Source organism: Hemicordylus capensis, chromosome 2 (assembly GCF_027244095.1).
Source record: "Hemicordylus capensis ecotype Gifberg chromosome 2, rHemCap1.1.pri, whole genome shotgun sequence".
NCBI classification, from domain to species: domain Eukaryota; kingdom Metazoa; phylum Chordata; class Lepidosauria; order Squamata; family Cordylidae; genus Hemicordylus; species Hemicordylus capensis.
This window is the reverse complement of record NC_069658.1, coordinates 184943157-184956932: the sequence shown is the minus strand read 5'-3', so window position 1 is coordinate 184956932 and position 13776 is coordinate 184943157. Positions and strand designations below refer to the sequence as shown.

General features: G+C 48.3%; 1 protein-coding gene across 3 annotated transcripts in view; it reads left to right on the top strand.

Moving 5' to 3' along the window:
- Positions 1–12167, top strand: part of PNCK (pregnancy up-regulated nonubiquitous CaM kinase) — a 28978-nt gene extending 16811 nt beyond the window's left edge. For all 3 annotated transcript variants that reach the window (XM_053300205.1, XM_053300207.1, XM_053300206.1), the window contains exons 6-12: positions 4520–4643; positions 4810–4885; positions 5005–5117; positions 6407–6485; positions 7789–7876; positions 9043–9161; positions 10509–12167. In XM_053300205.1, the coding sequence (XP_053156180.1) occupies positions 4520–4643; positions 4810–4885; positions 5005–5117; positions 6407–6485; positions 7789–7876; positions 9043–9153 (591 nt within the window). In that variant the 3' untranslated portion in view covers positions 9154–9161; positions 10509–12167. The remainder of the gene's footprint in view (positions 1–4519; positions 4644–4809; positions 4886–5004; positions 5118–6406; positions 6486–7788; positions 7877–9042; positions 9162–10508) is intronic.
- Positions 12168–13776: the final 1609 nt, after the last annotated feature.

The window sequence follows — 13776 nt, the reverse complement described above, 5'->3', positions numbered from 1 at the left end:
TGATGGCAGTGATGAGTGAAGCTCTTCTCAGCCACCATGTCTCAGCCACCATGTCCCCGCCCCCCTCAGCGCCTTGATGGTGTTCTGAGGCACTATTGGGGGTGTGTGTGAAAGCTCCCCCCCACAGTTGAACCCATGCTTCCTGGGGTTACCCAAGACCACCTATATCAGTGACTGGCTTTATTATTATTTTTATTATTTTTACATTTTATATCCCGCTCTTCCTCCAAGGAGTCCAGAGCGGTGTACTACATACTTAGGTTTCTCCTCACAACAACCCTGTGAAGTAGGTTAGGCTATGAGAGAAATGACTGGCCCAGAGTCACCCAGCTAGTTTCATGGCTGAATGGGGATTTGAACTCTGGCCTCCCCGGTTCTAGTCCAGCACTCTAGCCACTACACCACGCTGGCTCTCTTTACCAAGGTGCTGGGGCCCTGGCAGCTGCCGGAGGGTGCTGCATGCCGGCTTCCAGGCCTGAGCCCATGCTTTGCTCAGAGATACCTAGCCTTGAATGTTAACAAGAAAGCAGATTTTGTGTATCCAGGCCAGCTGGCAGAGTTTGGAACAAAAGAGGTTAGAGCAGATCGCTTTCATTCCCTGGAGCTAAAGGGGCTACACATTCTCATCAAAGTTGATCACTAATATACCTCTTATATACATAGACCAGCCAGATTCTGGGCTCTCTCTCTCTCTCTTGATCTACCACAAACCAGATGAGACATGAAATGTGTCTTCATCTACTTAAAGGCTTGTTTTTGCACACCGGTAGCAGTTAAGCATATCCAGCAGGCTACTAGCCTTTGGGACAAGGCTGGGAACTTAAGCAGAGACAGCCCTTCGGTGAGGTGAGGTGAGGTGAGGTGAGGTGGTTGCCTCAGGCAGAAGATTTATGGGGGCACTAGTGAGGCAGAGGCTTTTTGCCCCTGCTTTAAGAAAAGGGAGGGAAATGGGGGCGGGGGAGAGCCTGCATACAAGAGGAGAGCTGGTCTTGTGGTAGCAAGCATGACTTGTCCCCTTAGCTAAGCAGGGTCTGCCCTGGTTGCATATGAATGGGAGACTAGAAGTGTGAACACTGTAAGATATTCCCCTCAGGGGATGGGGCTGCCCTGGGAAGAGCAGAAGGTTTCAAGTTCCCTCCCTGGCATATCCAAGATATTGCTGAGAGAGATTCCTGCCTGCAACCTTGGAGAAGCCGCTGCCAGTCTGTGTAGACAACACTGAGCTAGATAGACCAGTGGTCTGACTCAGTATATGGCAGCTTCCTATACTGAGAGAGGAGAGCTGGTCTTGTGGTAGCAAGCATGACTTGTCCCCTTAGCTAAGCATGGTCCCCCCTGGTTGCATATGAAAGGGAGCCTAGAAGTGTGAGCACTGTAAGATATGCCTCTCAGGGGACAGAGCCGCTCTGGGAAGAGCATCAGAGGGTTCCCAGTTCCCTCCCTGGCTTCTCCAAGATAGGGCTGAGAGAGACTCCTGCTTGCAACCTTGGAGGAGCTGCTGCCAGTCTGTGGACAATACTGAGCTAGATAGACCAATGGTCTGATTCAGCATATAGCAGCTTCCTCTGTTCCTATGTAAGGATGGGAGAGGACATTTGGCTCTCTGCCTCGGGCACATAGGGGTTTTGAACCACCAGTGCACATAAGAATGGTGTTTAGGCTGAATCAAGACTAAAGGTTCGATAGAGCACAGCATTCTATTTTCGGCAGTGGGCAGGGAGAGAGTCGCCTGAGGGACAGAAGTTGCCAGACAAGGCAAGAGGGGGACAATTGCTGCCCCTCTCCTCGGCCAGGAGTAGAGCTGGTCTGGTGGTGGCAAGCATGAATTGTCTCATTGGTTTGCTTTTGGATGGGAGACTACATGTGAGTGTTGCAAGATGTTTCCCTTAGGGGATGGGGCCATGGCTCAGGGGGACATAGGAACGTAGGAAGCTGCCCTATACTGAGTCAGACCATTGGTCTATCTAGTTCAGTATTATCTTCACAGACTGGCAGCGGCTCCTCCAAGGTTGCAGGCAGGAATCTCTCTCAGCCCTATCTTGGAGATGTTGCCAGGGAGGGAACTGGGAGCCTTCTGCTCTTCCCAGAGCGGCTCCATCCCCTGAGGGGAATATCTTGCAGTGCTCACGCATCAAGTCTCCCTTTCATATGCAACCAGGGCGGACCCTGCTTAGCTAAGGGGACAAGCCATGCTTGCTACCACAAGACCAGCCTCAAGAGGGAAGAGCATCTTGGGTCCAGATTCACTCCCTGGCATCTTCAGATAGACTCCTGCCTCTAACCTGGGAGAGCCGCAGGAGTCAGTGTGGAGAGTACTGAGCTAGATGGACCAATGGACTGACTTGGTATAAGGCACCTTCCTGTGTTTCAGTGACGGGTCTTACTGATCTTCAGCAGCTAGTAATTGGAGCCAGGAGAGGGAAGATGCTTTCTCATCCTAGGTGTGTGGGTGGACCAATGTGCTAAGTGGGAGGAAGGCCTGTTTCGGTGGTGGTGGAACAGGGCTGATCAGTCCAGGTCAAGCGAAGAGCCTCAAGCTAGGGGTGGTGGAGGCTACAGTCACTGCTTGCCCATCTTTAGAGATGCCTTATTAACACCTCTGCCTGCACAACCTGTGAGCCACCAAGCCAAACACAGCCCATCAGTGAAGTACAGTGGCCTGCCAGGTGCTGGACAGGCCACCCACCCATTTTGGAAGTAACCCATTAAGAACTGTGCTTGGCTGATGAGTCACTCAAGTTGTGCAGGCTGCGGTCAGAGCAACAGATGGCACCGGGGGATCTTGAGTTCTATATTTATCGAGCTGATAGAATTAGAAACTGAGCAGGGGTGGTGCTTAACATATAGGAACATGAGAAGCTGTCTTATCTCGAATCAGACCCTTCATCCATCTCACTCACTGTTAACTGCATTGACTGGCAATGGCTTTCCAAGCTTTCAGATGGGTGTGTGTGTGTGTGTGTGTGGTCTTTTCCTAGCCTTATTCAGAGACCCCAGGGATTGAACCTGAAATCTTCCATGTGCAAAGCAGATATTTTTCACTGAGCTACAGCCCCATTCTTATCCTTGGCTAACTAGGCGACCCACTCTGCGTTCATACACTGGAGTGTATGACTGTGATAAGTGGACTTCGCTTTGGGAGGTTCTTTTTTCAAATTCTGTTCCTACTTCTCAGGCAGATTCCAGATGGTGTCGCTTGGATACTGTTGTTCTTCAAAATGTGAACTGTTATATCGCGTCACCCAGGGCTCCATATTATCTCCAATGCTTTTTAAGATCTACATGAAATCACTGGGAGAGATCATTGGGAGATTTGGTGCAGGGTGTTATCAGTATGCTGAAGACACCCAAATCTATTTCTCCATGTCAACATCATTGGAAGAAGGCATAACCTCCCTAAATGCCTTCCTGGAGGCAGTGGTGGGCTGGACGAGGGATAACCAGTTGAGACTGAATTTTGAGACTGACTTGAAGACGGTGGCATTTATTGTCTGAACTTGGGAGACAATTTTGATCTGCCAGTTCTGAATGAGGTCACACTTCTCCAGAAGGAACAGGTATGCAGTCTGGGAGTGCTTCTGGATCCCAAACTCTCCCTGGTATATCGGGTTGAGGCAGTGACCAGAGGTGCTTTCTATCTGCTTCAGCTGATACACCTGCTGTGTCCATTTCTTGAGATAAATGACCTAAGAACAGTGGTACATATGCTGGTAACCTCCAGACTTGACTGTTGCAATGTACTCTATGTGGGGTATTCTTTGTATATAGTCCAAAGCTGCAGTTGGTACAGAATGTGGCAACCTGGTTGGTTTCCAGGTCCTATTATTCCTGTATTAAAAAACCAACAATGACTAACAATAAGTTTCTGGGCAAAATACAAGGTGCTGGTTATAACCTATAAAGCCCTAACCAGCTTAGGCCCAGGGTATTTAAGAGAATGTCTTCTTCACTATGAGCCCCATCACTCATTGAGATCATCTGGAGAAGTTTGTCTGCAGTTGCCACCAGCTTGTCTGGTGGCTATGCAGGGACGGGCCTTCTCTGTTGCTGCCTGGACATTCTGGAATGTGCTCCCTGCTGAAATAAGAGCCTCTCCATCTCTGACAACTTTTTAAAAGTCTTTAGACACATTGATTCACCCAAGCTTTTTAACTAAACCTGTGGCTTTAAACTGTTTTAAGGTTTTAATTTCATAATTAAAACCACCCAAAGACAGAAGTTTGGGGCTCTGTACAAATTTGAATGAATGAATGAATAAAATAATTTATGTTGCTGTAAAATGCCCACAGCCGTGGGTTTGGGGCAGTGTACACATATAATAAATCCCTACTCGGCTCTAAAACTCATTGAGTGGCTTCTTGGGCCAGTCATGATTTCATAGCCTCACACTTCTTTCACAGGGTTGTTGTGAGGATAGAACAACAACAATGCACATACGCTTCCCTGAGATCTTTAAAGAGCAAGATACAAGTGTGACATGATAAGAGGGTAACCCCATTCTATTCTGCTTCCCCAACAGCCCGAAAACCTTCTCTATGCCACTCCGTTTGAGGATGCTAAGATTATGATTACGGACTTTGGACTGTCCAAGATTGAGGCTGATGGGATCATGGCCACAGCTTGCGGCACCCCTGGCTATGTGGGTGAGTGTGGCTTGAAGAGGTGGGAAGGGTAGAGCTACAAGACCAATCAGACTGGCAAGATATTTTTCTTTCTTTCTGATTTACATGTGGTCACAATGGAGATGAGGCTTGCAGTGAGGGACTGTATGCCCTCCTCTCTCATTCTTGACCATTGTGATCTCCACAGCCCCTGAAATCCTGGAACAGAAGCCGTATGGAAAAGCCGTGGACTCCTGGGCACTTGGTGTCATCTCCTACATCTTGTGCGTATCCCATCTCTTCACTTCCCAGAGCAGCCTCTTGCATGTTAGCCCTGGAAGCGGCCCCTAGAGGGCGCTCTGTCTGTCTTGGTATACACTTACATAAGATTTCGTGCCTGCAGGCTCTGTGGCTACCCCCCCTTCTATGATGAGAACGACTCTGAACTTTTCAACCAGATCTTGAAAGCGGAATATGAGTTTGATTCTCCATACTGGGATGACATCTCCGAGTCAGGTGAGTGGTTTGCTGCGGGGGTGCTTGTGTTGGTTAACACCCAAAGAGGTGTGCATAAAACTACCCGTCTTCCTGCTCACAGCTAGTTGGACTTTTTGGCAGAGAACAAGTGACTTTGGGGTGGCCTACTTATTACCTCCCAACTTCCAGAGCTGTAGCGCTTTGTCTTAGGACCTTACTGGAGGGTCATGTAAACAGTGGTTGTCAAAGTTCAGGTTGCGACCCAGTGCTGGGTTGTGGGATATTAGCCACTGGTTCCCTTGCTGGATTGATCCAGCCTCGCAATCAAAGAAGTGCCTGCCATCACGCTTAGGGCTTTTCCTACTTCAGGCAAGCAGTCAAGGAAGTGCCCCCCACTACGGGTAGAACCCTTCCCGTAAGCGTGAGCTGACGGGCCATGAGGGTGATTGACACTGCAGGGGTGGGACTTCCTCCCCCTTTGCCCTGTGGTACAGAGCTACAGTGGTGTGGTTTTATGATGTCTGAATTAGGCTTATAGCATACCCATATGGAATGTTTATAGGTACAAAGCAGGAAAGGTCAGTAAATGTGAATAGACTCCTGTGGTATTTATGAGTGGTCTCAGAGACTCCTCACAGAGACATGCGTCCACCTCCATTTTAACACTTCCATTCTACAAGCGTGACTCCATAAAATTTTAGACATTTTCCGGGGAGTTAGTGGCCTAGTTTTTACTGAGATGGTGACTCACTGAGGTAGCTCACACAATTGATTTCTCCTCCAACAACACTAACAAAAATCCCTGCTCATAGAAAACAATATGTCAGAGGGACAAAGTCGGATAGGAACTCTTCTCCTTGACGTAGTGCTTTAGTGTTTTTTGTGTGAAGGAATATCCAGACAGGTGAACCCCCACCTGGTGTCTGAAGTGGTACAAACCCAGACACTGGTTTACCGCTTCAGTGAAAACTAGTGCTCCGTTCTAGAGACAGCGTTTCAAGTCATCAGCAGCTAAGACTAGCCTATTGGCAACAGCAAAAGGGAACAACATGACTATCACTCAAATTTTTCCTCACCCTCCCTTTCCTGTTAACTTTAAAAAGAAAAGAAAAGAGGTGGTTCACCAACCAAGATAGCAAATGCAGTCATGTCAGTGCCTATTCCTGTAACCGCTTTTGTAGCCAAGGCATTCATGAGGTTTATGTCTAAGTTGTGTTATCTTGATTTTAATTTGTGTTTAAGTTTTATGTATCAAAGACTGGTTGCTGACTGCAATAATGATATTTAATTGAAATTGTTGTGAGGTCCATGTCTTTGTTTCTACACAGCCAAAGATTTTATCCGGCACCTTCTAGAACGTGATACTGAGAAACGATTCACCTGTGAACAGGCCCTGCAGCATCCCTGGTAAGTCCCATCTGAGGGGTTGATGGCATCTGTTGAAGCCTTGTTAGGAAGAGGAGGTTGAGAACTTTGCCCCTTGCTAAGATTTCTAGTTGGAGGCAAGGCTGTCTCTCCAGGTTTCAGGGGGCTCTTGGCAAACTGCCCTCCGTGGGCCCCTTCCTACTTGGATGGGCCCTGAGAGAATTGCTCTGCCGCTAGCACATGAAGGCTGTGGGCACAGGTATGGTCTTTGGGATCAGCTGTGGACCTTTTGGAGGGCCCTGGGCCTTGGCAGCTGGCTGCCAAACGATACCAGTGCTATCAGCCCTGGCTGGAAGTGTAATCAAACTCTGTCCAACGAAGAGTTTGGTGTAACTAAGAGGTATGTGGTGACAGATATATTGAAATAAGCTGTAGTACAAACAAAATATCTTATTTTTGTTTCATGAGTCAAATTATCTCCATCTTGGATGTGCAATTTCCCCATTACTTGCTATATTCCTGCAGGTCAAGGGGTTAACAGCATGTTATGTGCAAATGTTTGTACTGGAGCTCTGACTCTTTTTTCTTTTTCTTTTTTAAAAATAACGTATTTGTGAAAGGGTAATTCTGAGAGAAGCAGCAGTGGAAGAGGGGATGCTTAACCACTTCCCCCACCTACTGTTTCTCTTCTAAATTTACACCCCTCCATGGCTTTTCACCCAATAGGATTCAAAATGGAGCTACTTGAGAAGGAAATTTGGAGCAGAGAAGCAGGAGGCAGGGAAAGGGCTATGTACCTTCTTCCCCCTACTATTTTTCCACTCAAAATCTCCCTTTCCATAGTTCGTTTCTTTCTCTTCTTTTCTTTTTTCCCTTTTCTTTAAGTTGTTGGCTCTGTTTCATGAATTTTCACATAACATATAGTTAGCCCCTCAGAGGGGAAATGCCAGTCTTGTTGCATATATTTTCTTTTTTTTGATTACACACCCTTCTCTCTTCGGTTGAGAACTCAGCCACCCCCACCCCCCGTCGACCTAATTCTAAATGCTTCAGTTGTTTCCTGGACGTTATCCCACCTGCAGTAAAATATGTGGCAAGATAGTGATGGCAACATCATAGTAACAAAAAACTCATGGCAAAGGACCAACTCTGAGTCTTCACTCTGCTTTTGGTGATAACCAAAAGCATGTGTATCTTGTTACACGCTGGTAGAACAGCAGTGCACTGAGACACACACATACATGTATAAAGTGCTCCGTGTTTTGAGTTGCACAAGCCAGCTCCACTTACACTAGACTCTGGCTCATGACGCCATGAAATAATAAAATATATTTCCCTCCCTCAGGATCTCTGGAGATACAGCTCTGGAAAAAGATATCCATGGCTCTGTGTGTGAACAGATCCAGAAGAACTTTGCTCGCAGCCAGTGGAAGGTAAGAGGACAAGTTTAACTTTACGCTCAGGTGGGGAGATTCTGCACTCCTTTTGCCATGGTTAATTTTAAAGAGAGTGTTGCTCAAGCCTACTTGGAGCCTGTACCCTCTAGCCTGATGGCCCTGCCCCCTGATGTGTGGAAGCAGGTTTTTGCATGATGATGAGACACTGTCACTATCCTTACTCATTATTAATAACAACATGAATATATGTTGCAATACTGAGCCTTGGCCCTAATAATAATAATAATAATAAAATCTGCATTCAACAACAAGGTTATCAAAGCAGTTTACAATAGAGGGCTCACAGTCTCAAAAGAGAGGCAAGATGAAAACAAAACAAAGATGTGGCAACAGCCACTGGAAGGATATTGTGCTGGGGTTGGAGAGAGCCAGTTGTTCTTACCCTTCTAAATATAAGAGAGTCACCACTATGAAAGGTGCCGCTTTGCCCATTGAGCAGGGGCATTAGTCAATTAAGCTCTGATCCCCAATTTAGGGGCAAATGGGGCAAGTGGGTGAAGTTTGCCTTTTTGCAAAAAACAATTGTTCTGTTAGGGGCCCCACAAATGCTGTTATGGCTGGGGATATGATGCAAGCTGTAGTCCCAGCAACATCTGGGGATTCAGGATGGGACCCCCTGCTTAAGTGAAAGACCAGAGCCCAGTTCAGACACTATGCTGTACCTGTGTGCACATGTCGGCACACTCATACACGTGTTGATGTGAACGACTGTACCTGTGTCCATTTTAAAAGTGAACCTGGATACAGGCCCTTCAGATGCATGGTACAGATAGGAAGTGTACTTCTGTCCCTGCGTTCAACATGACATGGGAATGACTGTACCTGTGTGCACTCTACACCCGTCGTACACATGTTGACCGTGACGGGTGTATGGGCCTCAGGAAAAGCAGCAACCGGCTGAGAGAGGTCAGAAGGAAAAGGAGTCGATGGGGACTGCCCATTTATTGGCCCATTTCATGTATTCCTTTTCATTATTTCATTTTCACTTATTGGCCCTGCTTCTGTGTTTTTAACGGCAGCCTGGCACTCAGGAATGCAGCAGCGGAGGCTCTTCCTGTCATTCCCTCTCCATGTCAGGGAAAGTTGCTTGGATAGCAGTTTGATGCGCCATTTATTGATAACAAGGTTTTCTGTTTTTGAAGCGAGCATTCAACGCCACATCCTTCTTGCGCCACATCACCAAGCTGGGACCTGGTGCAGATGGCGAGGAAATCGGAGAGGCCACTTCCGGGGGACAGCACGGGAAATGGTGATGAGAGAGGTGGGTACTTGGGTGGCCCTGCCTGCCAGAAGCTGCTGGGATAGGCTTGTCAGCCTTTCCCCCTACTATCCTCTTCCCCCTGCTAAATAGAAGAGAGCCACCATTGAAAAAAGGTGCCCCTTTGCCAATTAGCAGGGGTGTTTATATATGGTTAGAGCCTAGGAACACAGGAAGCTGCCTTATACCAAGTCAGACCATTGCTCCATCTAGTTCAGCATTGTCTATACCAGGGATTCTCAAGGTTGGGTCCCCAGATGTTATTGGACTTCAACTCCCATAATCCCCAGCCCCAGTGGCCTTTGGTTGGGGATTATGGGAGTTGAAGTCCAATAACATCGGGGGACCCAACGTTGAGAACCCCTTGTCTATACCAGAGCTGCACAACTGTGGCCCTCCTGCAGATGTTGGACTACAATTCCCACTATCCTGGACTGGGATAATGGCTGGGGATGATGGGAGCTGTAGTCCAGCAGCATTTGGAGGGCCGAAGTGGTGCAGGCCTGGTTTATACTGAATGGCAGCAGCTCTTCAAGGTTTCAGGCAGGAGTTTCTCCCCGCCCTACCTGGAGATGCTGCCAGGGATTGAACCTGGGACTGTCTGCATGCCAAGCGATGGCCCCATCCCCAATGGCCTGAGAGCAGGGGAAATGGCAGCAGTGATATACTGTGATGGGAAAGCTGCTTCTCAGCTGAATTGAGGAGAGAGCTGGCTCACCCTGCAGGCTGCTGGCTGCTCCCTTGACAGCTGGCTAATACCCCAGCCTTGGCTGCCATGTGTCATTATGAGGCCATACAGGCACAGTATCATAAACAAAATGGTGGCTGGGAATGGCGTACCAATGGCAGTAGGAGGGGCAGAAAGGGAGGCCCCAGAGATCTGATGGGGCCTATAGGCTGCCTCTTCAGGAACAGGGCTCCCCTGTGTATGGGGCTGAGAGGATTCTGTGCCCCTGTGAAGCTGCCTCAGGTCCCTCGAGCAGCGAAGGGTTTGCACTGACTGGCAGCAGCTCTCCAGGCCTCCTTCACGTGCTCAGGCCTTGCCCCAGCCCCACCTGGAGACTCACCTGTTACTTCAGGCTTTTGGCTACATTCCAGATGGTTTTTAAATTGTGTCGAATGTTTCATGGCCGGTTGCTTTTTAATTTTTTGTTTTGTTTAAATTTTATGTCAGCTGCCTCGAGATCTCTATCAGGCAGTATATGAATATGAAAAAAAAAAGAATAAATAAACCTGGGACCTTCTGAACGCGAAGCCTAGGCGCTTCTGCGAGCTGTGGCTCCCTGTCGGGGTGGGGAATAGTGCTATAGACACTTCCTAGGCCTCTGACATGTTTCTTGCCCTCCGCAGGTGCCCGAAGAGCCTGGGCCGCTGCCCTTTGCATGAGCTACCCTCCTGCATGCGGCTTCACAGCCACGACGCTGCGCCAGCACCCTTGTCCAAGGGATGGGGTGTCCTTTCATTTCCTTCTCCCCCTTCTGGGGATATCTCTGCCCTCAGGGGCCCAGGAGTGGAGTCAAGTCAAGTCAACCACTGCCCAGCCTGCTCTTAGCAGAGTGCAGAATTACCCTGCCTGGGACCAAAGTCCAATCCCCTTGAGGTTGGTGGACCCATCACGACCCTGCTGTGTGTGTGTTACTCGCCTCACTCCCATCTATGTCAGTCACAGAGGCCAGCGGAGAGTTAGGCTAGGATGTTGTGGCAAGGAGCGGGAAACCTCCCTCCAACCAACTTTGCAGATAGAGGTTGAAGCGAGACCATCTTTATCCTCCCTGTGATGGAAACAAAATGGTAGCTATAAGTTGGAGAGGAGCTGGTGGAACTGAAGGACCCCCGAGTAGCGAGACAGCTGTGTGGGGACGGTGGACTCTGGAATGGTCAGGGAATGTCCTAGTCAGCAGAGCTGCATCTTGAGCCTTGAGGAGTCCCAAAACTAAACTAGCATATGAGAGCTGGGTCAGGACTGAGAAGCAAATGGCTAGACACTTTGGGATGCTCAGGGCTTCAGTAGGGAAGTAGCTTGGCTCTGCCAGGCTCCCTGTGGGTGAAGACAGATGTAACATTTTAAAAGTGGTGGAGGTGATTTCATAGCACTGACATTGCCCTCCAGACAAACCCTATTCTGGGGTGAGCCCTGGGTTGTGGGAGCCTAGTTCTTCAGATTTTCAGTCCAGTACAGTTTGAACCAGGGAAAAGGCAGTTGTGGCAAGCACCTATTAGCTAGTGTCCACGATATCTCCCGCTCACATTCCTTCTTCCCCCATCCTGGATATGTATGTGTGTGGTGAAAGAAGAACAAATACAAGCATAGGTTTTAAAGCAGCATATGTCCACCTAACAAAAAACATTAGTCTGGTTTTCCTAATGCATGAAATTTGGGGCAAGACACTGAGTTGACACATCTCTTTGTTCTAGGAAGCAATTGGCCAATTCAGTATTTGACTTGCTGGTATGTATGTAGCACCAACTGTGAGTGCATGTTGTGGGTGAAGAATCTGCTCTTAGAATGCTATGTCTGTCTTGCCTTCTGTTAATTTATTACTGTTATTGTTTGGCCAAGTTAGACAAAGCCTTGTTAGAATTTTAGAGAAGGGGAGAGCTGGCTGGGTTCTGTCAGGAAGAGGCCTGGACTCCTGGATGAGTCAGACCATGCTTTCAGTTAATGTTGAAGCCATCACTACAGCACCTCTCTCCCTTTCGTGGAAAAGGACCAGCCGCTACAAGACAACTCCACCATCCAAACTGCTTATCTGAGTGGTGCCCCATTTGTTAGGCTGATCCCCCAAAGAAGATGTTGGCAAGGGAAGGAGGTCAGCAAGGTCAATGGCCCTCTCCTATTCTCCATACCCTCCACTATCTGTCCTCTTCCCCCGTCAGACTGAACATTTGCTTTGCTGTGTCGCTCGGAGCTGGAGATTTTCTTGTGGTTCTTGTGGGGATTGATGTGGGGGTCGTTTCCTTTGTGCATCCCCTCCCCTCACACATGTCAATAAACAAGTGAAACAGTAATGCTGTGTGGCAATGGCTGTTGTTAATGGGCAAAACCACAGTACGCATTCACCCCTTCAGATGCACAAGCCTAGCAAGATGGTTGGTGTCTCTTCCACAGAATCCACACACGCTACCACCATGTCATGCTCACAGCAAATGGATTGTATGAATTGTTTCTCCATGAATGTGAACCTTCCAGTCTGTGACTGAAGCTGAACGGTGCCTCTTCTGCCTGCAAGCTTATACTGCTGGTGAATTGGGTTACAAGCTCGGTGCTCTGATTCCTTCCCCGCTCTGGTCTAATCCCCAGTTTACTGGAGTGGAGGCCCACTTTGATGAGGTGATGGTGGCCACTTCCAAGTGGCCTACGGGCGAGTCCTATGGCCCCAACCACCGTTTCCTCCACATGCTTTTGCCTTTTGGTTGTGGTGGTGGGGCTTGATCCTGTGTCTGCCACTGACTGACCCCTGCGCATTACTATCCCCAGATGGTGGTTGAATGTTGGAGACGGCGCAAACAAAAGTCAAGGCTACCTAGCAAGTTCATGGCTGAAGTGCCATTTGAACTGGAAACTTATCAGTTAAGTGTGCTCTTCTGCATTTGGTTATTCTGGCTGTGTGACACAACAGCCTGATAAGGATACATCACTGGAGGAATGTCTGAAGCATGCCTGCAGATTCTCTTTAGTGAGTAATACTAGACACCAGCCACTTCCTTTTGCATCTCCAGCAGGCATCATTGGTGGAAGAAGGACTGGCCAAGCCACTGGCCAACAAGCCCCTCACTTCAGGACCTAGGAAACTTCAGAAATTACCCAGTTATATGAATGAGAAAGCACTTGCCTGGAGTTAGTTTCAAATCTGGGGAAACGGGTTTGGGTAGACCTCATTTTTAAGAACGATTGAGATTCAAGTATGACTGGAGACTTGCCCTCATTTTAGAGCAGGGCTGCACAATGTTGCTCCTCCAGATCTTGGACTACAACTCCCATCACCCCTGACATTGGTTACTATGACCGAGGATGATGGGAGTTGTAGTCCAACAACAGCTAGAGGGCCAAGATTGTGCAGCCGTGCTCTAGAGTCATTCAGGTAATTCCAGAGGATGAATGAGGTGCATTTTACACCAGGCTAGAGAAGGATCCTGCATAGTTGGTTAAAGCAGTGGCTTTTAAAACTCTGCTCCAGGGAACTCTAGGATTCATCCAAAGCTTATTAAGGGGTTCCTTAGTGCCAAGATGAGTCATGGCAGCTTGTCCATGACTCCTGATTATCTACACCAGGGTTTCTTAACCTTGGGCCCCCAGATGTTGTTGTACTACAACTCCCAGAATCCCCAGTCACAAAGGCCATGTCTGGGGATTCTGGGAGTTGTAGTCCAACAACATCAGGGGAGGGGGTGCCCAAGGTTAAGAAACCCTGACCTACACTGTGAAGCCACAGGAGAATGATGGGTATGTTCTAGGGCAGGTGTTGTTAAACTTGGGTCCCCAGATCATGTTGGACTTGATCATGCTGAACTCCCAGAATCCCCAGCCACCATGGCCAAAGGCCATTCAGCAACATCTGGAACATCTGTTCTGCAGGGCATACTCAAGCCTGGTTTACACATGCAGCAGAACGATGTG